The sequence below is a fragment of the Pipistrellus kuhlii genome, unplaced genomic scaffold (genome assembly GCF_014108245.1).
Source record: "Pipistrellus kuhlii isolate mPipKuh1 unplaced genomic scaffold, mPipKuh1.p scaffold_m20_p_62, whole genome shotgun sequence".
In the NCBI taxonomy this organism is placed as follows: domain Eukaryota; kingdom Metazoa; phylum Chordata; class Mammalia; order Chiroptera; family Vespertilionidae; genus Pipistrellus; species Pipistrellus kuhlii.
The window spans coordinates 1,602,339-1,628,240 of record NW_023425565.1 but is presented as its reverse complement, the minus strand read 5'-3'; the positions used below and the strand labels follow the sequence as shown (position 1 = coordinate 1,628,240).

General features: G+C 46.0%; 1 protein-coding gene across 3 annotated transcripts in view; it reads left to right on the top strand.

The window, feature by feature from the left end:
• Positions 1-16,897: 16,897 nt before the first annotated feature.
• Positions 16,898-25,902, top strand: part of TUBGCP5 (tubulin gamma complex associated protein 5) — a 94,610-nt gene continuing 85,605 nt past the window's right edge. For 2 of the 3 annotated variants that reach the window (XM_036420127.2, XM_036420126.2), the window contains exon 1: positions 16,898-17,081. In XM_036420127.2, the coding sequence (XP_036276020.1) occupies positions 16,942-17,081 (140 nt within the window). In that variant the 5' untranslated portion in view covers positions 16,898-16,941. The remainder of the gene's footprint in view (positions 17,082-25,902) is intronic. The other variant, XM_036420130.2, reaches the window with a different exon arrangement.

The window sequence follows — 25,902 nt, the reverse complement described above, 5'->3', positions numbered from 1 at the left end:
TAAGGTCCAGGTCCCACAGCAATGAAGACATGGGTCGCCATGATAACCAGTCCCTACAGCACAAGGGGCGGCCCAGCTCCTGACCTGAAGGAAATGGGGACCTTTGGAAACTGGATGCTAGGAGGACTCTCAGGGGAGAAGCAGTGTGCCTTCTGGGACCCAGGTCCTGTTGAATCCCAGGGGTGCTGGAGTATGGAGCAACTGGTCACCTATACTCACCCTGCAGCCGTCCTGCATGCTGGAGGAGGTATGGGGCACCTGTGCCTCCTGCAGGGGCATCGAGTTAAGGACCCTATCTGTCAGGTCCGGTCTATTCTCCTGTGTGGAGCTCTGTAAAGACAGTTCCCAGTCAGCAGGGGAAAGCCTCAGAGCCCCGTCTTGCTGGTTCTGTGACTCCTGTGACCCTTCAATCCAGACACACACACACACACACACACACACACACACACACACACACACACAGTGTGATCTACTTAGACCTCCACTGGTGAGGAAAAGGCATGACAGCCTGAGGGCCTAGGATTCCCATTGGCACACATAAAAGACCCCCTCTGGACCCATCTCCAATTACCTGCCCTGCCCTTCCCTGCTATTGGGTGTGATCACAGCAGGCCCTCTAGGTTATCCACTGACCTGAAAGCTATACCTGTCCTGGGATTCTCCTTTCATGTCCCTCTTCCCATCACATGAAGGGGAACGGATGTGGGCTGCACAGGGATGGCACCCAGAGCAGGCTGGCCTGGTGTGAATGGGTCTGACCCAGGCCACCTTCTCTTACCTGAGGGGATCTTCTTGAAAATGGCCAGAGATGTCGGGCACGAGTGTTGAACCGTCTACACAGTCTGGAACACCTCTCACTGCAGGGTCTCTGGGAACCAGAGCCCTGATGACTGGGAACACAGCAAGAGAACATGATGAACTGTCAACCGTCTCTTGCCAAGTGAGTGGCAGTTGGGCAGTTGCTCGAAAGTGGGTGCCTGGCTACATGGATTCCAAGTTCTATTAGGAAGTGACATCACTTCTTGGAATTGCCCCCTGCCCTGAATCCCCTCACATAACAGATAGTTAGTCCTGTGGCCTGCTGACTGCTCACCCACTTTCTCCATGGAATATCCAACAGGGTACACAGTGACCCCACCACACCCTCTCCACAGCCCCTAAAAGGTCTTGCTGCAGCCAGGGTCTTAGATTTGAGGAGATAAACCTAAGCTCAGACTCAACCCCTAGTTCTTACCTCCACTTGATCCTGGATAAGTCACTGTACCTGTCAGGGCCTGCCTCTTCCCTGCCTGCACATTGGGTTATTGCAGCATTTGCTTCTTAGCGATGTTCAGGCTCATGAGGGGGAGTAGCTGGCAAGTAAAACGAGGACTGTCACAGGCAAAAGTGCCTTAAACCTTCTTTTAATTTCTATTGTCACATCTTCTGTGTCTGATTTTCTTCTATTCTCACACAAAATCACTGGATCTAGCTTGTGTGTGTGTGTTCACATGCGTGCACACTATTGCTAGGTTGTATTGTGTTGACAGAGCCCTGAATCTCAGTGGTTTAAAGCGGCAAAGTCTAATTTCATAGCCAGGTGACTTCAGTGATCTGATGGATCTAAATAGAGTTCCTGTCTTTTGGATTGCTCATCGTTTTTCTTATTGTAAGGGTGAGAGTAAGGACTTCCAAGCTCTTATATGTCTGAGTGGAAATCAGAAGTTGCCATTTTATTTGACAATGGACTGTGGTGGACATGCCTTCTATTTCCCCCTTTCTAACAGCTGCCAATTTCCACATCCAGGTGGTTCTGGAAAGTATGGTTTGGGCCTCAGAGTGGAGGTATGAGCACATCTACCTGGCTTAGCCACAATGATGATGGTTGCATGTGGACATGTGACTTCAGTGAGTTTAATAAAATTATTTCTATTAGTCACAAGAGAAAGAATTTTGTTTGCATATGTCTCTTGGCCTATTGAAAACATGCTTAAAGTCACTAATCATCCCAGAGATGAAAATCAAAACCACAATGAGGGCGCTAGCCGGTTTGGCTCAGTTGATAGAGTAGAGTGTTGGCCTGAGGACTACAGTAAGGTCGTGGGTTCTATTCCAGTCAGAGGCACATGCCCAGGTTGGCGGATTTATGTACAATAGGAGTCATGCAGGAGGCAGCCAATCAATGATTCTCTCATCATTGATGCTTCTATCTCTCTCTCTGAAATCAATTAAAAAAAATATATTTTTAAAAACACAATGAGATACTATCTCTCACACCTTCTGAAAGGCTATCATCAACAAGTCAACAAAGGACAAATGATGGTGAGGACCTGGAAGAAAAAAAACTCTTGTGCACTGCTGGTGGGAACACAGACTGGTGCAGCCAATGTGGAAAACAGTATGGTGTTTGTTTAAAAAATTAAACATGGAACTCCCCCAAGAAATCAGAAACACCCATCAGAAAGGATATATGCACCCCTATATTCACAGCAGCACAAAAGCTAAGATTTGGAAACAGCCTAAGTGCCTATCAGCAGATGAGTGGATTAAAACACTGCAGTACATATGCACGATGGCATACTACGCTGCTGTAAAAAGGAAAGAACTCTTACCATTCACAACAGCCAGGTTTTATCTCTGGGATCAGAGATAATCCACGTTAACATGTCTTGCTATTTCTCCTTTGCACAAATTTATGACCTCGTCCCAGGAGATCTAGGGACCAAACTCCTACCATGTCTGCTAGCTCTGTGCCTAGGTGCCCAGGGCAGGAGTAGACACCCATTAGGTATCAATAAATGCCTGTGGGTCAAAAGTGATCGCTTAAATCCTTGATTGAGGGCAAGGACCTTGTGATTTCCCTCCACATTTTTCTTCAAGTGCCCAGAGAAGCACATGGCATGCTCTGCCAAACATTTGTCACTTGGTATTCACAGAGTTTGCTGTGTTGGTGCCTTTCTTCCCCTGTCTGGCCCTGAGAGACAAAATCCCAGTGGATAGAATAGAGTGGATGCTGGCTTTACCCAGTGGCATGCTGCTCTGAGGTGCTCCAGAACCACCTTCTGAGACACTGTTCAAGAAAACCTGACACCCAATCTTACTTACTGAGCAAGCTCGTTGCAGGGGTTGTAGTTTCTTAGTGATTCTTATCTGAGGGAGGAGCTTAGCGGGGACCCAAACCTTGCTGGAGGCTTAGCCACATGATTTCCCTTTAGGCCGACAGTACTTAGGTCTTCTGTGCCCCAAGATCTTGACTCTGCTTTTGGAACATTGAGGGGAAAGAGTGATTCTTACCCAGAAGTCCTGGGTCTCAATCCACTGAGAAACAAAAGTAAAATCACCCGGAATCCCATCACCCGGGGATAATTACATGCAAGGTACAGTATCGGAGTATTTGCCTGTAGTATTTTCCTGTGCATGTTGAAATAGTTTCTGTCTTGTTTTCATTATCTCACAAGAAATGTCTGTTGCCCGTAAACGGCTGCATAATATTTTACCTGTTTAGGTTCCATCATGTGCTTAAGCATTGCCTATCCCATGGGTATTTAGGCTGTTTTATTTTTAAAAAGCATACATAATGCTGTGATGGATATCTATCTTCATAAAATGTATCTATTTGAATGATTTATTCGGATCATTATCCATAGAAGTAGAATTATGGAGCCAAATTATATAAACAATAGATATTTTAATATCTTGTTTAAAAACGAAATTCCCAATCTTAATGATTTGGTAATGCACTTGCAGGTTTTTCTGGTGACATAGAAACACACATATGTAATAAAAATCAGAATCACACAAACTTGTGCTTTTAATTTAAACTTCATCATGGAAAATTGTTTTCATATCTGTCTTAAGATAACACGACACATTTCTACAACTGCATAAGTATTCATTAGGTATGCACAATAATGTATTTTACTCAGATGTGTACTCATAGATGGTGCAGTAATTCCAAATGTTTATGTTGACAATGTTGTCATAAATTTACTAGTACTCATACATTTTCAATTTTACACTCTTTCTTGAATTCCTATAAAATAAGTTCAAAGAGGAGAGTTGTGTCAAAAGACTGAACATTTTTTTATTTTTTTATTATATTTTATTGATTTTTTACAGAGAGGAAGGAAGAGAGATAGAGATAGAAACATTGATGAGAGAGAAACATCGACCAGCTGCCTCTTGCACACCCCCTACCGGGGATGTGCCTGCAACCAATGTACATGCACTTGACAGGAATCGAACCTGGGACCTTTCAGTCCGCAGACAGACTCTCTACCACTGAGCAAAAGCAGTTTCAGCAAAAGATTGAACACTTTCATTTGTCCGGATACCCTCAATTATTCTCTAGTAAGGTTTTCCCAATAAAATAATTCCCTAAAACATATGAGTGGCTATTTTATTACACTCTTTCCAGTACTCAGCTTTTCCTATTGCTCATCTGCAAGTGGAAATAATTTTTCTGAACTTTTCAAGGGAAAGTATGGTTAAAATTGTTTCCCTGGCTTCATAACAAAAGAGCTCCCTACTTAGCTGATTTGATGTAGGATTCAAAGTGTGGTAACATTTTATGTCTCAGTTTTCCTTCCCCAATTTTACCTGTACTGCGACTTTCCTTTGCCCTGTTTCCCTGTCCTACTCAATTCGGATTCTATTACCACTAACTTCCTCTCTTCCAAATTACACCACCATCCAAGACTTCCCATGCATCTAAATACCCTCTTGCCATCTCCCCTGCTCACCACTCAGGAGTTCAAACTCTTCCCCACATTAACCCTTTATGCACCTTCTGGAGGGCGCCTGGTCTGAAATGAAAGGTCATCATTGATTTGACCGTGCACTGGGCCTCTAGTACACGAATAAAACTAGATGATTTTAATCTCCTGGGCCCAGTCCACCATTGACATTTCATGATTTCAACTACAAGTGGAGTTACTTCTTTTCCTACCTTTCCTGTTCTTGTCCTAGTTCAGGCCACCCTCCCCACCTGTTGGGCCACTGCTCTCTCTGCTTCTCATCTTGTCCTGTCTTCAGCCTGTTCCCTCCCTGCAACAAGGGTGATCCATTCAACTTCAAACCAGCCATCTCCCTCATACCTGCTTAAGACACTTTAATGACTTCACATTGTCTTTAAAACACAAAACAGAACGACTCACTGGCTTGTTGTGCCCGGTAGCCCTCCCAACCTCAACTAGTGCCTCTCACAACTTCACTCACAAACACCTCCTTTCAGTCCTCGATGCACACTTCTGTGCCTTTGCAGATGTTCTTCCTTCTCTTTGCAAATCTCTTTTCCCAACTCGCTGAGTGTCAGGTGCTCTCAGCAGACTGACTCAGCTTAAATATCTCTCTGAGCAAACCTCCCTGACCATGGAGCCTAAGATGTTGCCCTTTCATCCCCACCCCCCATGACTCTCTATTTCAGATTACTGATTCCTTGCAGCATTTATCAGTTTCTGGTTATTTTGTCCTGTCTGCTTGCTTTGAGGAGCTCTCTCCGGTCCTGGTCTACAAACTCCATGAGGAGAAGGGAAGCAATCATATCCATCCATCCATAGTGGAATCCCCAGCACCTAGCCCCATGCCTGCCATCTAGATAATTATATTTTTAAGATAAATTTCTAGAACCAGAATTTGTCTAATCAAAAACATGTCCAATTATTTGTTTGTTTGTTTGTTTGTCTGTTTATTAAAGTCACAAAATGACAATGTTGACTATACACTTTTCTCCTTTTTGGTGTGTGAGGGAAAACAATAATAGGGAGACAGAATTTTTAGAGAGAGAACTTGAGGATCAGCGAAACCAAGATGGTGGCATAGGTAAATGCCTAACTGCAGCCTGGCATAACAATTTCAAAATATACAACTAAAATACAAAACGGACATTATCTAGAACTACGGGAAAGTTGACTGACTGGAAATTGTACAATTAGAAGGAAAGAGAAATCCAGAAGGAAAATCAGAGGAGCTGTAAAAGCCTAAGATACAGAGACACAGTGTGTGTGTGGAAAGAGGATGGAGCTGAAGAGGAGGGGGTGGCTGAGTGCCTGACTGGCATTCCCTAGAGGGAAGGAGATAAAAGCACTGGACTGTGCTGAGCCCCAGTTGCGACTGCACTGAACCCCAGTTCTGGGTGAGACCCTGGGGACCCAGGCTCATACAGAGGGAATCTGGGCTGTAAGGTGGAAACTCAGGGGAGTGGCGAAAGGCAGAGTCCCGGAGGTGCCCATGTTGCATGCAGAGGACTGACTGTTGACTGTGCCGCTGGATTGCTCTAGCAGGAAGGAGACAAAAGCTCCAGACTGCACTGGACCTCAGTTCCAACCCCACTTCCATCTGCGCTAACCCCATTTCTAGGCTCATTTTGGGAGAGAGTAGACTATCTGGTAGTGGGCAAAACTTGAGGGTACCTTTCTCTCAGAGGTGCTTGTCTCAAAGGACACTGAGGAACACTGAGACTCAAGAACCTCATAGGGCGGGGTATAGGCTCCACTCTGAAACTCCGCCCCATGCAAGCTGAGCACAGAGGCTTTTGCAATTTTCCAAGTCTAGTCGAATAAGGCAGTCTCCCGGCATAGACACAGCTGATTCTCACAGCCAATTGGCCTGGAGGTTAGTTCCTCCCAGTGATACCAACAATAATCAAGACTTACCTACAATAAGGCTGTACACACAGTCCACAAGGGAGTGCACCAAGAGTGTCCACCTCAGGTAATTGGGAGGGTGACCCACTGAACCATATAGGACAACTTAGCATACAAAGCTACCCTACCAACACAGAGAAGCTGCAAAAATGCCGACACAAGGAAATAGATCACAAATAGGAAAAAAAATGGAGGACAACAAGCAACTGGATATAGTGTTCAAAACCACGGTTATAAGGTTTTTCAAGAAATTCTTAGAAAAGGCTAATAAAATAAACTAGACCTATGAGGATATGAAAAGGGATCAATTAGAAATAAAGAATACATTGCCTGAAATAAAAAATATTATACAGAGTCAAAAAAACAGAATGGAAGATCACAAGAATCAAGTCAAAGATTTGTAACATAAAGAGCCAGAAGACACTCCTCCACAGAAGCAAGAAGACAAAAGAATCCAGAAAGTTGAAGATAATGTAAGAAACCTCTGGGACAACTTCAAGCAAACAAACATCAGAATTATGGGGGTCCCAGAAGAAGAGAGAGAGCAAGATACCGAAAATTTATTGGAAGAAATAGTGACAGAAAACTTTCCCCACCTGGGGAAAGATTTAGACTTACAAGTCCAGGAAGCGCACAGAAACCCAAACAAAAGAAATCCAAAGAGGACCACACCAAGACACATCATAATTAAAATTCCAAGAGCAAAAGACAAAGAGAGAATATTAAAAGCAGCAAGAAAAAGCAGAGAGTTACCTATAAAGGAGCACCCATATGATTGTCTGCTGATTTCTCAATAGAAACCATGCAGGCCAGAAGGAAATGGCAAGAAATATTCAAGGTGATGAATGGCAAGAACCTACAGCCAAAAATACTCTACCCAGCAAAGCTATCACTCAGAATTGAAGGCCAGATAAAGAGCTTCACAAATAAAAAATAAAAAAGCCAAAGGCATTCATCACCACCAAGCCAGAATTATATGAGTTGCTAAAGCGGGATGTTTAGGAAGAGGAAGAAAATAAAGATAAAAATTATGAACAACAAATACGTAACTATCAACAAGTGAATAAAAAAGCCCAAGGGAATTAAAAAATCTGATGAACAATATTAACTGGTGAATATAATAGAATCAGAGCTATGGAAGGGGAGTGAACTGACGATTCCTGGGGGAAAGGGGTGTGAGGGGTGCGGGAAGACACTGAACATAAACTGTGCACCTATGGATGAGGACAATGGGGGCAGGGAAAGTGCAGAGGGTGGGGTAGGAACATGGTGGAGGGGAGCAATGGAGGGGGGAAAAATGATGAACATTTGTAATAATATGAACAATGAAGATTTATTTAAAAATAAAAATAAATAAAACTAACTAAATAACTAAATAAATAAAATTTAAAGAAAAGAATAACACTTGGAGGGAGAGAGACAAAGAGAGAGAGAGGAGAGAGAATTAACTGGGAAGCATAATTCCAAGCCATTCAAGAAATATGAAAATAAATTTACAAAAAACTGGAAGAACAATTATAAGCAGTTTGGTATTTGCTTCAGTATCTAGTCCTATCCCAATGATTTCTAGCATAAAAACAAATAGTTTCTGGGTCTCACATATCTGCAATAATTGTCAGTATAATTTATGATTGTTATCCTTGCTTCTTGGAGAGATGCCTTTCTCAATATTTGTGATTTAGCTCCAAAAAGTTCCTTTTGATATTTCCTTAAGGTAATGAATTAATGAGGAAAAAATCTTGTTCATGTTCCCTTGATTTACCAGTAAGGAGTGCACAACAACTTCAAAAACAACAACTAAAATCAAAACGGACTTCATCCAAAAACACAGGAAAGCTCGCGGACTGGAAATTTACAACTAGAAAGAAGGAGAGAGGCTCCGCAAAGCGCTCAGGTAGGGAGACACTCAGGCACACAGAGGAAGTGCAGCCGAATGCCTGGATGGCAGGAGGAGAAAGGAATTCCTGATTGCACTCAACCCTTTCCGACTGTACTGAACCACAACACCAGCCAAAGGCCAAAAAAAACCCGTGGACCCAGGCTCATATGGGTGGTGTTTGGACTGTAGAGAAAGGCACCCAGAGACTCAGAGACTGTGAGGCTGGGGGAGCTGGGAGCTGCAGCGGGCAGGGTCTACAGTTGCGCTCCAGTGAGTAAGCGCTGAGGTCTGACCGTGTAGGTTGCCACTGCCTGTCCATAGTGGAAGGAGTCAGAAGCTTCAGACTACAGAGACCCATCCCAATTCTGGGCGAGCCCCTGCAGCACCCACGCTCTTGCAAGGGGAATCTGGGACAGTCAGGCGGAAACTCAGGAGAGCCACAGAAGGCAGAGGTCAGGCAGAAACTCAGGCTCTCGCACAAGGGCAGGGCTGATGGGAAGCCAAGACTGTCAGCTCAGCCCTGAGATTTGGCCCCATCCAAGCTGAGCACAGAGGCTTCTGCAATTTTACAAGTCTGATCCTATAAGACTGTCTCCAACACAGAAGGTATCCCACAGTAGACACAGCCAATACCCACATCCAATTGGCCTGAAGGTCAATTCCTCCCAGGGGTACCAACAACAATAAAAACTTAGCTACAACAAGGCCATGCACGAAGTCCACAAAGGGGAGCACCAAGAGTGTCTACCTCAGGTAACTGAGGAGGCTGACCCACTGGGCCATAAAGGACACCAAACACACAAAGCCATCCTACCAACTCTGGGAAGCAGCAAAAATGCAGAGACAAGGAAAAAGATCTCAAAAGAAAGAGCTGGAGGAGAACAAAAGACTGGATATAGAGTTCAAAACCACAGTTATAAGGTTTTCCAAGAATTTCTTAGAAAAGGCCCATACATTTATTGAGACCCAAAGGACACTCCTCTGGAGAAACAAGAAGAAAAGAGAATCCAGAAAGTTGAAGATAGTGTAAGGAGCCTCTGGGGCAACTTCAAGCGTGCCAACATCAGAATTTTGGGGGTGCCAGAAGAAGAGAGAGTGCAAGATACTGAAAACATATTGGAAGAAATAATATCAGAAAACTTCCCCCACCTGGTGAAATATTTAGTTTTACAAGTACAGGAAGCGTACAGAATCACATACAAGAGGAATCCAAAGAGGAACACACCAAGACACATAATTAAAATTCAAGAGCAAAATACAAAAAGAAGATCTTACAAACAGCAAAAGAAAGGCAGCTGGTTACCTATGAGGGAGCACCCATACAACTATCAGCTGATTTCTCAACAGAAACTATATAGGCCAGAAGGGAATAGCAAGAAATATTCAAAGTGATGAATAGCAAGAACCTACAACCAAGATTACTGTGTCCAGCAAAGTTATCATTCAGAATTGAAGGGCAGAAAAAGAGCTTCACAGATAACAAAAAGTTAAAGGAGTTCATCACCACCAAACCATTATTATATGAAATCCTAAAAGGTATTGTTTAAGAAGAGGAAGAAGTTCAATTGAATTAACAATCTGAGAAACAGAGTAAACTGGTGAATATAATAGAATCAGGGGCAAAAAAAGGGAGTGGATTGGTAATTTTCAGGGGGAAAGGGGTATGTGGGGTACAGAAGGAGACTGGATTAAAATTGTGGAGCAATGAATGAGGACAATGGCAGTGGGTAAGGGCAGTGGGAGGAAGTAAGGGCAGAGGGTGGGGCAGGAACCCGGTTGAAGGGAGCCATGAGGGAAAAAAGGAGAAACAATTGTAATAATCTGAGTAATAAAGATTAAAGAAAAAAAAAAGACCTGGGATGATTTTTACCACCTTTATGGTTTATGTTTCATGATGTTAAAGAAAATTCAACAAAAGCCAAATAGTAGAAAATAAACATATGTGAAATAAGTTTAATATGGAAGTTAATGCAACAGATATCATAATGAAAAGTAAGTTTGGCACATACAAAAAAACCCAGCTGTGGACCAACTTATTAATAAATATGACTACAAAAGACTAATTAAACATTAGCATATCTACTTTGTAGTTTATACTGGAACACAACATATTGGAAGAAATAATATCAGAAAACTTTTATATCATGAGAGCTATTAAACGTGATATGATGGCAAAGGGATCCAACACAACATCCATGATTTGGTTCTAAATAATGTCTAGCCCAGCCAGAGGGGTTGAGCATCATTCTGGGCACTGACAGATTGCTGTTTGGTTCCTGGGCAACCAATTGATGCTTCTCTAACATTAACGTTTCTCTCTCTCTCTCTCTCTCTCTCTCTCTCTCTCTCTCTCTCTCTCTCCCTCCCTCCCCCCCATCCCCCGTTCTCACTCTCTCTCTCGCTCTTGCTCTCTCTCTCCCTGAATTTTTGGGGAAATATTAAACATTTTAAAGCAAGTTCATTTCATTTATTTTTAAATCTTTATTGTTAAAAGTGTTACATATGTCCTCTTTTTACCCCATTGACCACTTCTAGCCAATCCCTGCCCCTTCCCCAGGCCTTCACCACCCTATTGACTGTGTCCCAGGGTTATGCATATGTGCATACAAGTTCATTGGTTGATCTCTTCTCACTTCAAATGTTTTTTTGCTTTTTTTTTAAGGTTGATGCCTACCCACTTGCTCACTCTGATCTGTTCTCTCTCTCACTCAGGTCACAGGGAGGAATAAGCCTCTGTGCTGTGAGCTGCTATCTGCAGAGACCCACATGGCCTAGAACTGAATGAGACCAACAGAGGGCAAGTCAGGCCTTCCATGCAAACTGAATCCCAAAGTCCCTCGGGCTCAGCTCAGACCCTCAGTGACACAGATCCTGCCTCAGGTGAGACCACGGTAGCCCCAGCTGAGCCATGCTGATTCCTTGTCACAGATGTGTGAGCTAATAACTGTACTTGTTCAGTCTGTAGTGTGGGGGGACTCTAAGCAATATATCACTAGCACAGTCATCCCACACCCGGCGCTGGCTCTGCCCCCCTTTCTTCCTCATTTTTCTCCTTCTACCTCCCTCCAGCCATCACCCCTTCACTTCTAACACACTCTGCCTCCCATTTCAAGGATGGCTGTGAAACTTAGGAAAGGACCTGGAAAGTAGAACCAAACTGAAAAGTGTAATTTGTAATAGGAACCAGCATGTGTTGAGACCACAGTTCTGAGCTTCCAAAGTAAGGAGATGCACCACCCAAGGTGTGTGGCTGCCCCTCCAGGCCCATTGCTAGTGCACACAAATGCACTAACCATCATCATGGACCTCTAAGGTAGACCGGCCCCCTTGATTTTCAGACCTCCATTTATTTCACACAGCTTTCATAGGCTGTCATGGTGAAATCAGGATTAAGAGGAAAGACAAGTACTTATTCATCTTTCTTGTTTAGGAATCGCATCCTAAAGAAAGTTTGTACAATGTTCCCATGTTGGGCTCACGTTCTCAGTGCTAAGGTCCCCAGGGTCAATGGTAGGACTCATCACACTCCATTAGAATTTCCTTTCTATCCACATCAACCAACGGGGCTGATCTCCTTGAAAGCGGGGAGCTTGGGTGTGGTCCAAAGGTAATACCCATTTGCCCTGAGACAGTACAGCTTGAGCCATGGCAGGGTGCCAGACAAGGCTGTTAGTCTATCCTCACCAGCATGGTTCAGAGCAAAGAAGAGACCTGATGTAAAGGGAGAAGCCAGGCTGCCTTCACAACCTCATTCAGCCTCGGGGCATGAGAAAGAATTGCTGACCTTAGAGGAGATTTGGAAGCGGTGCCTGGGGAGGAGGTGAATGTGGACCCCGGGCCCTGGGACATTCCCTGTCCCCTTTTCAGCAGATGGCCTTCTGCTCACAGGATGCCTCCCATCCAGGGGCCAGGTCCAAAGAATGGGGAGACCAGCCCCTCCTTTCAGAGAACCATGAGCCTACATGAGCCCCAGGGGACCCATCGCCCCCACCATGGGGCATCTCACAATGCAGTGTCCCGCAACCCCTACAGCCCTGTCTATGGGCCAGGTCCACAGGAATGGGGAGACCAGCCCCCGTTTCGGACAGCCATGGGCTTCCATGAGCCCTGGGGGCCCCCATTGCCACCACCACAGGGCATCTCACAATGGAGAGACCCGCGACCCCCACGGCCCTGTCTATAGGCTTTGACATCGGGGAGAGAGCGGTGTGAAGTCCCCGAAAATCACTTTCCACTCTGGGGGCACTGACCCGCCCCTCCTGAGGTACTTACTGGTTGCTGGGCCCTGAGGGCCAGCTTTCTGCCCCATTCACGGCGAACGCCCTTCCTTGAGGACAAGGGACCTTCTTGCTGGCATCCAGTCTGGACCACGGAAAGGTGGGGCTTTTGTGACCACTCGGGACCCCTGTCCTCATTCACAAGGCCCCATGGCCTTTTCCACTGGACCACTTCCAGGTGTTGCCCCTGGCCCCTACCCATTCTTGGCTTGGCCGCTTCTGGCTGATCATCTAGCCTGCCCCCCAAAACTCCCAGCCCCCTTGTTTAGGTCCCTGTTTTGGCAGCTGTCCTCACAGCCAGCAGGCCTTTTCCCCATGTCCCTGGCGACCAGCCCTTCTCGTGCTTAGGTCACAATTGCTGGCTCTTCACCTGGCCCACCCCCTTGTTGCCATGACTGCCTTCAGCTGTTCATTTAGCCCCTCCCCCTGGTTGACTTGACCTCCTTCAGCTCTTGGCCTGGCCCCGCCCCCTTGTTCCATAAACCTCCCCATCTTTCATTGGACCAATGAGCGAGCAGCACTGGCCAGGCTGCCCTGCTCCTCACACATGGGAGCCTACCGCCCCCCCCTTCTGGAAGTGGTATTTGGTGCCTAAAAGCCTAAGGGCAGATGGCCTTTTGATCACAGGTTGCCTCCCACCCAGGGGCCAGGTCCACAGCATGGGAAGACCAGCCTCTTCTTTCAGACAGCCATGGCCTCCATGAGCCTCGGAGGCCCCCATTGCCACCACCTCGAGGCATCTCCCAAGGGAGAGGCCTGAGACCCCCCAGGGCCCTGTCTATGGGCTTTGACATCGGGGAGGGAGCTGTGTGAAGTCCCCGAAAATCACTTTCCACTCTGGGGGCACTGACCCGCCCCTCCTGAGGTACTTTTCTGCCCCATTCACGGGGAACGCCCTTCCTTGAGGACAAGAGATCTTCTTGCTGGCATCCAGTCTGGACCTCGTGAAGGTGGGGCTTTTGTGGCCACTCAGAACCCCCATCCTCATTCACAGGGCTCCACGTCCTTATCCCCTGGACCACTTCCAGGTGTTGCCCCTGGCCCCAACCCATTCTCGGTTTGGTGGCTTCTGGCTGATCACCTAGCCTGCCCCCCAAAACTCCCAGCCCCCTTGTTTAGGTCGCTGCTGCCTTTTCCCCATGTCTCTGGCAACCAGCCTTTCTCATGCTTAGGTCACAATTTCAGGCTCTTCACCTGGCCCCGCCCCCTGGTTGACTTGACAGCCTGCAGCGCTCTTGGCATGGCCCCTTCCCCTCGTTCTAGAAACCCCGCCCCCTCGTTCATCCGACCAATGAGCGAGCAGCACTGGCCAGGCTGCCCTGCTCCTCACACACTAGGGCCTACCGCACCCCTTCTGGAAGTGGTGTTCGGTGCCTAAAAGCCCCACTGCAGATGGCCTTCTGCTCACAGGGTGCCTCCCACCCAGGGCCCAGGTCCACAACCATGGGCAGACCAGCCCCCGTTTCGGACAGCCATGGCCTCCATGAGCCCCGGGGGGCCCCCATCGCCACCACCACAGGGAATCTCACAATGGAGTGACCCGCGACCTCCACGGCCCTGTCTATGGGCTTTGACATCGGGGAGGGAGCTGTGTGAAGTCCCCGAAAATCACTTTCCACTCTGGGAGCACTGACCCTCCCCTCCTGAGGTACTTTTTGGTCACCGGACCCTGAGTGCGGGCTTTCTACCCCATTCACGGGGAACGCCCTTCCTTGAGGACAAGGGACCTTCTTGCTGGCATCCAGTCTGGACCACGGAAAGGTGGGGCTTTTGCTGCCACTCGGGATCCCCATCCTCATTCACAGGGCCCCATGGCCTTATCCACTGGACCACTTCCAGGTGGTGCCCCTGGCCCCTACCCATTCTTGGCTTGGCATCTTCTGGCTTATCATCTAGCCTGCCCCCCAAAACTCCCAGCCCCCTTGTTTAGGTCCCTGTTGTCGAGCGGCTGTCCTCACAGCCAGCAGGCCTTTTCCCCATGTCCCTGGCGACCAGCCCTTCTCCTGCTTAGGTCACAATTGTTGGCTCTTCACCTGGCCCGCCCCCTTGTTGCCATGACTACCTTCAGCTGTTCACCTGGACCCGCCCCCTCGTTGTCTAACTGCCTTCAGCTCTTGGCCTGGCCCCGCCCCCTTGTTCCAGAAACCCCTCATCACCCCCACCATGGGACATCTCACAACGGAGTGTCCTGCAACCCCCACTGCCCTGTCTATGGGCTTTGACATCGGGGAGAGAGCTGTGTCAAGTCCCTGAAAATCACTTTCCACTCTGGGAGCACTGCCCTGCCTCCTCCAAGGGTACTTACTGGTTATTGGCTGTGATGAAAGTATGGACATTGGAGGTGTAGCTCAGTTAGCTGTGCTTCTTCGTGTATGCCACACGGATTTCAACATGTCTGAGGAATTATTGGAACTAGTACTGATGCATAGCACTAGCACAGGGCAAGATGTATTTAATTATGTTTTTAAACTTCTGCAAAAATACAATCTAACTCTCTCAAAATTAACTTCTTCTATAGCTACAGATAGAGCTCCTTTGATGGCCAGAAAAAACAATGGTTTCATGGCATTATGCAAAAAAAAAAAAAAAAGTGAAATTTATGGATCCAAGATTCAGCATACACATGCTTTATACATCAAGATTTATTATGCGTGAAGATAATAAACATGGAAAATGTGATGACATATACCAAAAATGTGTCAATTTCATAAGATTTCAAAGTTTAAATCAGCGACAGTTCTCTACTTTCTTAAGCGAATTAGCGAATATTCTGGCTCGTCCTATAATATTCCTTCAAAAATTATTTAATATAACTTATTTTGAAAATACTCAAAAATTTGCATATGAAATTATTTCCATGTTTGGAAGTACTTATCAGTGTGAGCAGTTATTACAATTATGAAAGGGAATAAGCCTCCTGTCAGGTCCAGAATTATCGATGCTCGCCTGGGGTCAGTTTGGAAAGTAATCACTGTGAACAAGATTTCCCCCCAAGTAGGAAAGATAGTCGCAGAGAAGACATGCCAAGTTTTCAGAAAGAAAACATTAATTTTATCATTGCTCTTGTCCTTTTTGTTTATACAGTATACTTATGTTTCTATGAAAATTGGAGCTTTTTTTTTCTTTTGCAGTCCACATAAACTTAAACCTTGCTTATTTGGCCCGTTAGCCTTTGAGTTTGCCGTGCTTGGTTTAGACTGTCTCAGGATTTTTATCTTGTCACATTACTACAGGAACGCAGTGTAATAAACCACAACTAAACCTAGCTCCCTAAAAGAAAAAATAAAGGTCTATGTCATAGGTTTCAGAATGGTTATGAGCAATAATTAACAAAATTTAAAGGTACAATTTTAATTACGAACCACAAAGAGACCGTTTTGGCCAGGGGAGAATAAGTCCTTTTCCGGCCACCAGGCGGCGCAGCGCTCGGCCGGGCCGCCACGCTGGCTGCAGGTTCAGGATCCCTCGGAGGTCACGCCAGGAGAAGATGCTCCGAGAGGGCATCTTGCATCGTATTAGTCTTTTATTGTATAGGTTATTGTATGGGTTATTGTATGGGTTATTGTGTAGGTTTTGTATAGGGTTGTTAGATAGGTTATTGTGTGGGGTTATTGTATGGGTTATTGTGTAGGTTATTGTATAGGGAGGTTGTGTAGGTTATTGTATAGGGTTGTTAGGTTATTGTGTGGGGTTATTGTATGGGTTATTGTGTAGGCTTATTGTTAAGTTATTGTATAGGGTTTTTATATAGGTTATGCAGTGCTTCACATCCCTGTGGCTATTTCACAGCTGCACTCTAAGGCGCCTGAGGGGGCAGGCGGGTTCACTATGATAAGGAAACAGCTGCTGTCAGAGCACCAGTAGTTACACCAGCCCCGCCCCCAGGGCGTGGTTTTAATCTGATGAACAAAACGTCTACCTCTCCGAGGACGCTCCTAGATTTCAAAAGGCAGACTCTGCCGCCAGCCAGATCCGCCCGGCTATCGCGAGAGCAACCTAAGCCTTTCCCCCACACAAAACGCAGTGGAACTCTCGCGAGAACAGCCTCTAAAGCGGATCGCGGTAACAGAGAGAACTCTCGCGAGAGCGAGAGCGACACCTCCCCCCACACACACACACACACCCCCCCCCCAGAGTACTTGGCGGCTGGGAGCCGAGAAACATGGCGGAGCCGTCCTGGCGCCGGCTGAACCCGCACCTGGAGCGCGATGTGCGGGAGCTCGTCCGCCACGTGGCGGGCCTCCGGGACGATGCAGACCCCAACTTCCAGCTCTGCCTGCACTTCGCCTGGTCCAACTTCAGGTGGGGGGCGCGGCGGCACGGGGCGCGGGCTGTGCGGTTCTCCTCGTCCCTCCCCGGCGTCTCCCGTTTTTTCTACAAATTGAATGAGTGGGTTTTTTTTTTTGCTTTTATTTTTTATTGATCGTATTGGGGTGACATTAGTTAATAAACTAATGTAGGTTTCAGGTGTACAATTCTATACTACACCGCCCCAAGTCAAGTCTCCTTCCATCACCATTTATGTCCCCTATGTCCTTTTCTTCCTCCCCCAACTTATTTTTATTTTTCAATTACAGGTGACATTCAATATTATTTTATTAGTTTCAAGTGTACAGCATACTAGTAGTGATTAGGTATTTATGAAATTTCCTAAGCCATCTCCCTGTAAGTTTAGTTCCCACCTAGCACCATACGTACAATAGTTTTTGCAATGTTATTGACTATACTGGAGGCCCAGACCCGGAGGGGTCCCTCGGCCTGACCTGCACCCTCTCACAGTCTGGGAGCCCCCAGGGGATGTCTTGACAGAATCTGTGGGGGAGGTGAGAGAGGCTCCTGCCACTGCCAGTAAGCCTGGCAGCCATGAGCCCTGTTCCTGCATTGAGCATCTGCCCCCTGATGCACAGTCACATAATAGCAACCGGTTGTTGTGGTTGATTTGCATATTAACCTTTTATTATATAGGATTCCTATGCAGCACTTTACATCCCCGAGACTATTTCATAACTGCCAATTTGTGCTTCTTAATCTCTTTCACCTTTTTCACCCAGTCTTCCTCTGGCAAACATCAGTTTGTTCTCTGAGTTTGTTTCTATTTTGTTTGTTCATTTTGCTCTTTAGATTCCAAATATAAGTGAAATCATATGGCATTTGTCTTTGTCTGTCTGACTTTTTCACTTTGCATAATACATTCTAGGGCCATTGCTATTGTCACAAATGGTAAGATTTCATTCTTTTATTTTACTGGGGTTTTTTTTAAGAGAGAAACATTGCTTTATTGTCCTACTTATTTATGCATTTACTAGTTGCTTCTTTTTATTTCTTTTATTATTTTTTTAATAAATCTTTATTGTTCATATTATGACAAATGTTCCTCATTTTTTTCCCCCTCCATTGCTCCCCTCCACCAGGTTCCCACCCCACGCTCTGCCCTTTCCCCACCCCCATTGTCCTCATCCATAGGTGCACAGTTTATGTTCAGTCTCTTCCTGCATCCCCCTCTCCCCTTTTCCCCCAAGAATCGTCAGTCCACTTCCCTTCCATACCTCTGATTCTGTTATATTGACTAGTTAATATTGTTCATCGGGTTTTTTAATTCCCTTGGTTTTTAGATTCACTTGTTGATAGTTACGTTATTTGTTGACCATAATTTTTATCTATATCTTCTTCCTCTTCCTAAAAAACCCCTTTCAGCAACTCATATAATTCTGGTTTGGCGGTGATGAACTCCTTTAGCTTTTTTTTTTTTTTTTTTGTGAAGCTCTTTATCTGGCCTTCAATTCTGAGTGATAGCTTTGCTGGGTAGAGTATTTTTGGCTGTAGGTTCCTGCTATTCATCACCTTGAATATTTCTTGCCTTTCCCGTCTGGCCTGCATGGTTTCTGTTGAGAAATCAGTTGACAATAGTATGGGTGCTCCTTTATAGGTAACTCCCTGCTTTGCTCTTGCTGCTTTTAATATTCTCTCTTTGTCTTTTGCTCTTGGAATTTTAATAATGATGTGTCTCAGTGTGGTCCTCTTTGGGTCCCTTTTGTTTGGGGTTCTGTGCTCTTCCTGGACTTGTAAGTCTAATTCTTTCCCCAGGTGGGGGAAGTTTTCTGTCACTATTTCTTCCAGTATTCTTTCGGTATCTTGGTCTTTCTCTTCTTCTGGGACCCCCATAATTCTGATGTTGGTTCATTTGAAATTGTCCCAGAGGTTTCTTACACTATCTTCAACTTTCTGGATTCTCTTATCTTCTTGCTTCTGGGGAGGAGTGTCCTCTGGCCCTGTTTTCCAAATCTTTGACTTGATTCTTGCGATCTTCCATTCTGTTTTTAGGACTCTGTATAATATTTTTTATTTCAGACAATGTATTCTTTATTTCTAGTTGATCCCTTTTCATATCCTCATAGGTCTCGTTTATTTTATCAGCCTTTTCTAGGAAATTCTTGAAAAACCTTATAAGCGTGGTTTTGAACTCTATATCCAGTCGCTTCTTGTCTTCCATTTCTTTTGTTTGTGATCTGTTTCCTTGTCTCGGCATTTTCACAGCTTCCCTGAGTTGATAGGGTGGCTTTGTGTGCTAAGGGGTCCTATATGGTTGAGTGGGTCAGCCTCCCAGTTACCTGAGGTGGACAGTCTTGGTGTAGCCCTTTATGGGCTGTGTGTGCAGTCTTGCTGTTAAGCCTTGTTTGTTGTTGGTATCACTGGGAAGCGTCGATCTCCAAGCCAATTAGCTACGAGGATTAGAAGTGTCTCAGCTTGGATGGGGCAGAGTCTCAGGGTGGCACAGCCAAGCTTTGGTGAATCCTACAAGATTGGTTGCAGGCACACGCACCTCTTTGGTATAGGCACAGACAAGCTCCAAAGCTGTCTGTCCTTCCCAAGGAGAGTCCTATTCGCTGCGAACAACAAAGCTAGCCACTGGAAGTGCTTCTGTGCTTTGCTTGGATGGGGCAGAGTCTTGGGTGGTGCAGACAAACTATATTCAGCCCCTCCCTACGAGGGTCTGGTTTCTGAGTCCCGCAGTAATGGCCGCTGGCTTCACACACCTCCGAGAGATCTCTGCCCACTGCCTGACAGTCTGGCCTCTCCCTGTCTGGGACCGTCTGTCAGAGCAATAGGCTGGTTCTCTTTTCCTCCTGAACAAGAAAGCTAGCCACCGCACATTAGCTGTCCGCCCTCTCCGCGGGCGCAGGGAGTAAGCCGGTAGCAAACTCGGCCTGCCCTCTCCGCGCTCCGCAAGCAAGCCAGCAGCGAAGTCTGGCAGCCGCCTTTTCACGCGCACAGTTCTCCACACCTTCACAGTTCCTGAGGTTAAGCGTGCCTTCTCCTTTCCAGATGGTAGAGCCTCCTCTCTGCCAGCCAGCCTGCGCTTCAGGGCCCTGTTTCCCGTTTTCCAGCTCTAAATTCAAATTTGTTGTGGTAGGCTGCATTCGTGTGTCTACCCTATGCCGCCATCATGGTTTCTCTCCTACCACCCTGTTTCCCCAAAAATAAGACAGTGTCTTATATTAATTTTTGCTCCCAAAGATGCACTAGGTCTTATTTTCAGGGGATGTCTTATTTTTCCATGAAGAAGAATACGGTATACATTTATTGTTAAATGAAAATAAAGGAAATTTATTACCTGTATACGGTACGGTAGTACGGTAATTGTTAACACAAACCAGACAAACTGTGAATCCTACAGTATCAAGAATTTACTCATTTATTCAGTGACAATCATACCATCATCTTCTGGAACATCATCATAACAATCCAATTCCTGAATTTCCTGGTGAATTTCTTGTGACTCCATTTTTTTCAGAATCAGTGCACCACATCTCTCATGATTAGCAATAGCACTGTCTTTAAATGAGTACTTCTTGTCAAGGTGGCCTGCTCGCAGTGCATTTGCAATGCAACTGTCAGTGATTTTCTCCCAGGAATTCTTCACCCAAGTCACAACTTCTTGCAGTTTAGGTTTCACAAAGTTTCCACGCTGATTTCTCTCCATTCTATTTTCAATGTAGTCATTAATTTCCGCGCGCAAATTGTCTTTGAATGGCTTGTTTATTGCAATATCAAGAGTCTGGAGATAGGTCGTCATTCCTGCGGGAACCATTATCTGATCTATTTTTCTTTCGTGAAGAAATGTCTTTATGTCTTTAGTGTGGTGAGTGCTGGCTGCATCCCAGACTAGCAGGCCTCTTTGGCTCCCTCGCATAACAAGCAGCAGCATTAAATCGACCCACTTCCTTATAACTGGTTGTGTGGCCCAGGCTTTTTCAGTTTCAAGAATAAAAACGCCCAAAACATGTTCAATCTTTTCCTTCTTGCCCTTAGAAATGATTAAAGGAGGAATTTTAGTGCCATCCAGACGAATTGCCAAAATACAGGAAACACATGCACTTTCATAAGCAGTGGAGGGAATGTACACTAAGGAGGCACCCCGCTGTTCAATTGTTGTTTGAGTGATTGGCCCATAAACACTGCAGTTTCATCTATAGCACATGTGTCAAACACAAGGCCCGTGGGCCAAATCCGTCCCGCCAGGCCTTGCAATGTGGCCTGCACCACGCTGTCATCACTGCACTCCGCTGCGTTTCCATCACAATGACAGTTTATGACTGTTCAGTAAATGATTTGGCCCTCGATTTAGGCTGGATTTTAGATTTTGGCCCCTTCTCTGATTGAGTTCGACACCCCTAATCTATAGCAATCATGTTGGAAAGACTGTATTTAGAGAAGTCAGCATCATCAATAAAGGACTTGAATGCAAGTGCTCGCTTAATAACTTGAGTATCTTCCAACCTAAACAATGTTGTAGATCTTCTTAAAGACAGTTCACTTCGCTGAAGGAAATTATCCAGCCACTGTTGTGATGCTTTGAAGTCTTCGGGGGCTATGTCAAACTGTGCTGCCATTGCAAGGGCAAATTCTTGAATCTCAGCCCTATTCACAACCAAAGCCTTTGCTCTCCTGTCAACAACCCACTCACAGATCAGGTCTTCCAGCTCGGAAAATAATGGTTGCCGACCTGATCCACACTTGCACTTTTTAGCATTTCCTTTGTCCATTTCTTCAATGAGGTTACCATACTCTGCTCGCCATTTTCAGACCAGTCGGATACTCAGCATCTTCTCTTTGCAGAAAGCAGTAAGATTTTGGCACCAAGAGTCTTCCATGATTTCTTTCTTGTACTCCACGGAGTAGCTTTTTCTTTTTGTGCTCATTTCTAGGGGTAAAAAAAAGGAATTGGGGTATCAAGGTGGGGGGAGGGGGATCACTTAAAATGACACAGGGGGGATCAGAGAGGGAATTACCATTTTAGTAGCCCCTTTTGATCCTCCTGTGTCATTTTGATTGCCCCCTCTGATCCTCCTGTGTCATTTTAAGTGATCCCCCTCCCCCCACCCCTGTGCCACTGAACACCTTCACCAGACATCCCCCCTACCCCTTTATCAGACATTTACCCCCTGGGGCCTGCCTGGGGACTGTCACTGGGCTTGCTGGGGCCTGGATCTGGGCTGGAGCAGGGTCTGCCACTGACTGAGAACCTTCAGTCATCATGAGGGCGGCCGTGAGCATCAGGTAGTGTCACCAGAGACAGACCAGCACTCACCACCTTCGCCGTGTCCCGTCCGCTCTAATCCTCCTGTTCTTCTACATGCATCTGCGAAAGTCTCCTCCTCTCTCCCGCCCCGCGCTCACCGCTCACTCCGACCTCCGCTCCGCCTCCACACAGCAGTGACGTCAGGACTCCGAGTAATGTCACTGGTTGCTAGACGCCAGTCGGGGCAGCCCTAGCAACCAGTTTATGGTAAATTAATTTTCATTCTGAGACAGAACCTGGGGGGCCTTATTTTCGGGGGGATGCCTTATATTTCACTCAGAAAGAAACCTGTAAGTAGGTCTTATTTTCGGAGGATGTTTTATTTTCGGGGAAACACGGTAATTGCTTCTTATATGTGATCAGAGATTGAACTCACATCCTTACTCTAACTAACTGAGCTACCTGGCCAGGGCAAGATTTCTTTCTCTTTATGGCCGAGTAATATACCATTCTATATATGTATTACGTCTTTCTCTAATCATCTATCCATGGGCATTTGGGTTGCTTCCATATCCTGGCTACTGCAAGGACAGAAACTAAAATGTGTATATAAAGTAATTTTTCTATTAATCTTTTTAAATGGCAGTAAGTAGATGGACAACATAATTTCAGAGTTGGAAAAGGACTAAGAAGTTACTGCTTCCTTTTATACAGTGAGCAACTAAATTATAGTAGGTGAATTATGTTCCAATCAGCTATTTAGGGGGTAGAATTAATGTTATTTAGAAGTGTAATTTACTTCAAGGTTCAGATTGTAGGCTTTGATACTAAAAAAAAGGAAAACAAAAGTCAATGAGCTATTCTATCTATATCCTCCCATCTAACAAAAGAGTAATATGCAAATAGACCATCACTCCAAAACACAAGATTGCCTCCCCCAGGGGTCAAAGATGGCTGCCCCCATGTGGACACAAGGTAGCCACCTCAAATTGGCCTGCAGGGGAGGGCAGTTAAGAGTGACCAGCCCTGCAGGGGAGGGCAGTTATGGGCAATCAGGCCATCAGGGCAGGGCAGTTGAGAGAGACCAGGCTTGCAGGGGGAGGGCAGTTGGGGTGGACCAGGCCTAGAGGTGAGGGCAGTTGGGGGAGACCAGGCATGCAGGTGAGGACAGTTAGGGGTGACCAGGCTGGCAGAGGAGCAGTTAGGCATCAATCAGGCTGGCAGGGGAATGGTTAGGGTTGATCAGGCTGGCAGGCAGAAGCGGTTAGGGGCAATCAGCAGGCAGCCAGGTGAGCAGTTGGGAGCCAGCAGTCCTGGATTGTGAGAGGAATGTCCGACTGCCCATTTATGGCTGACCCAGTCAGACATCCCTCAAGGGGTCCCAGATTAGAGAGGTTGCAGGCTGGGCTGAGGGACACACACATCCCTGTGCATGAATTTTGTGCACCGGGCCTCTAGTGTATATATAAAAGTCTAAGTGACCAGCCAACTAGCTGGCAGGTATGATGTGCACTGACCATCAGGGGGCAGATGCTCGACACAGGAGCTGCCAGGTGACAGCAATTTTGCAGACTTCCCTCTTACACTCCAGGACCTCTCGGGGGATGTTGGACTGCCAGTTTTGGCCTGTTCCCCACAGGCCACGCCGAGGGACCCCACCTGCTGGAAGGATCCTGCTCACTCTGCAAACACTCTTTGAGCCATGGCCCCAGGTGTGGCCAGCCAGGAAGGGACCATGGGAGGTTGGCTCCAGGGCATGTCCAACCCTTCTCGCTCCTCTAGCCACCTTCTAATTAATTTCCTTTCAACAAATACGGATCTGTGCACTGGGCCTATAGTAATTTAAGATTCTTTAATCCACCAGGAAAATGAACAATTTGCATTTGCTTTTTTAGAATTGTGGCCATGTTGTAGGCCCTAGAACTTCAGAGAGAGTGAAATGTGGTCTCTGTCCTTGAGGAAGAAAGAGATGAAAGTTAATTATATATGATGATGATAGGGATTCTTAACATGAGGGCCTGAAGATAGAATTCAGGTGTTCTAAATTTGAACAAGAAAAAGTTCACCTTAACCTTTAACTAAAAGGTAGCATTTCTTTCGATTATGAATGAAAGCAACAAGCTTACCTATGAGTGTGTCACTATTAGAAATCACATTTCATATCCTATCTAATAAAAGTAACATGCAAATTGACCATACCTCTGCTATACCCCCCAAGCCCCACCCACCAGCCAATCAGGAGTAAGTATGCAAATTAACCCAACCAAGATGTCTGTGGTCACTGAGCAAGCAGGAGGCTTGGGTTTCCCCAGCAATGGAGGAAGCCAAACTTCCAGCACATCGTGGCAGGCCCTGGCCTCCACTCAAGGCTACAAAGTTTCAATTATAGAAGATAAATAAATCCCAACAAAAATGGCTGTGGCCATGGAGCAAGCAGGAGGCTTGGCTCCGCTCCAGGCTACAAAGTTTCAATTATAAAAGATAAATAAATCCCAGATACCAGGGCCTCCACTAGGGCCGCCAGGGGGCGTGGCTGGCTTGCAAACCACCACAGACCCCTCACTCAGGCCGCCCCACTCCTCAATGGAACCCCTACCCTGATCCGGGACACCTTTGGGGCAAACCAGCCAGGCCTCTAGTCTATCTATTAAAAGAGTAATATGCAAATTGACCATCACTCCAACACACAAGATGGCTGCCCCCATGTGGTCAAAAATGGCTTCTCCCATGTGGACACAATATGGCCAGCAGGGGAGGGACCAGGCCTGCATGGGAGAGCAGTTAGGGGCAAACAGGCTGGCAGGGGAGTTGTTAGTGGTGATCAGACTGGCAGACAGACGCGGTTAGGGGCAATCAGGAAGGCAGGCAGACAAGCAGTTGGGGGCCAGCAGTCCTGGATTGTGAGAGGGTTTTCCCATATCCAAGAGGGTGCAGGCTAGGCTGAGGGACACACACTGTCATTACCCCCCCCACCCCCATGCATGAATTTCTTGCACTGGGTCTCTAGTCATATTACAGTTGCAGATACTTCTAATATTGTTTATGTCTCGTTTTAATGTTAGTATGGATCCACTGCTATATCTTTTTTTTTACATTTTTTTATTAAATTATTATCTGTGTACATATTTTAACATTGCCCCTCCCTCCCCAGAGTTTTGTGTCCATTGGTTGTACTTACACGCATGTATACAAGTCCTTCGGTTGATCTATTATCTCCCCCAGATCTCCCTACCCTCCCTGCTGTATTTTGACAGTCTGCTTGTTGATTTACTGACTCTTATCTATCTTTTGGTTCATCAGTTTATAATGATCTTTATTATCCAGAAATGAATGAGGTCATGTGGTGTTTCTGTCTTATTTCACTCAGCATGATGTTCTCTAGTTCTATCCAGGTTGCTGCAAATGATGAAAATTCCTTCTTTTTTATGGTAGCATAGTATTCCATTGTATAGATGTACCATAAGTTTTGGATCCAATCATCTGCTGACGGACACCTAGGCTGTTTCCAAATCCTAGCTATTGTAGATTGTGCTTCTATGAACATAGGGGCGCATATATCCTTTCTGATTGGTGTTTCTAGTTTCTTGGGATATATTCCTAGGA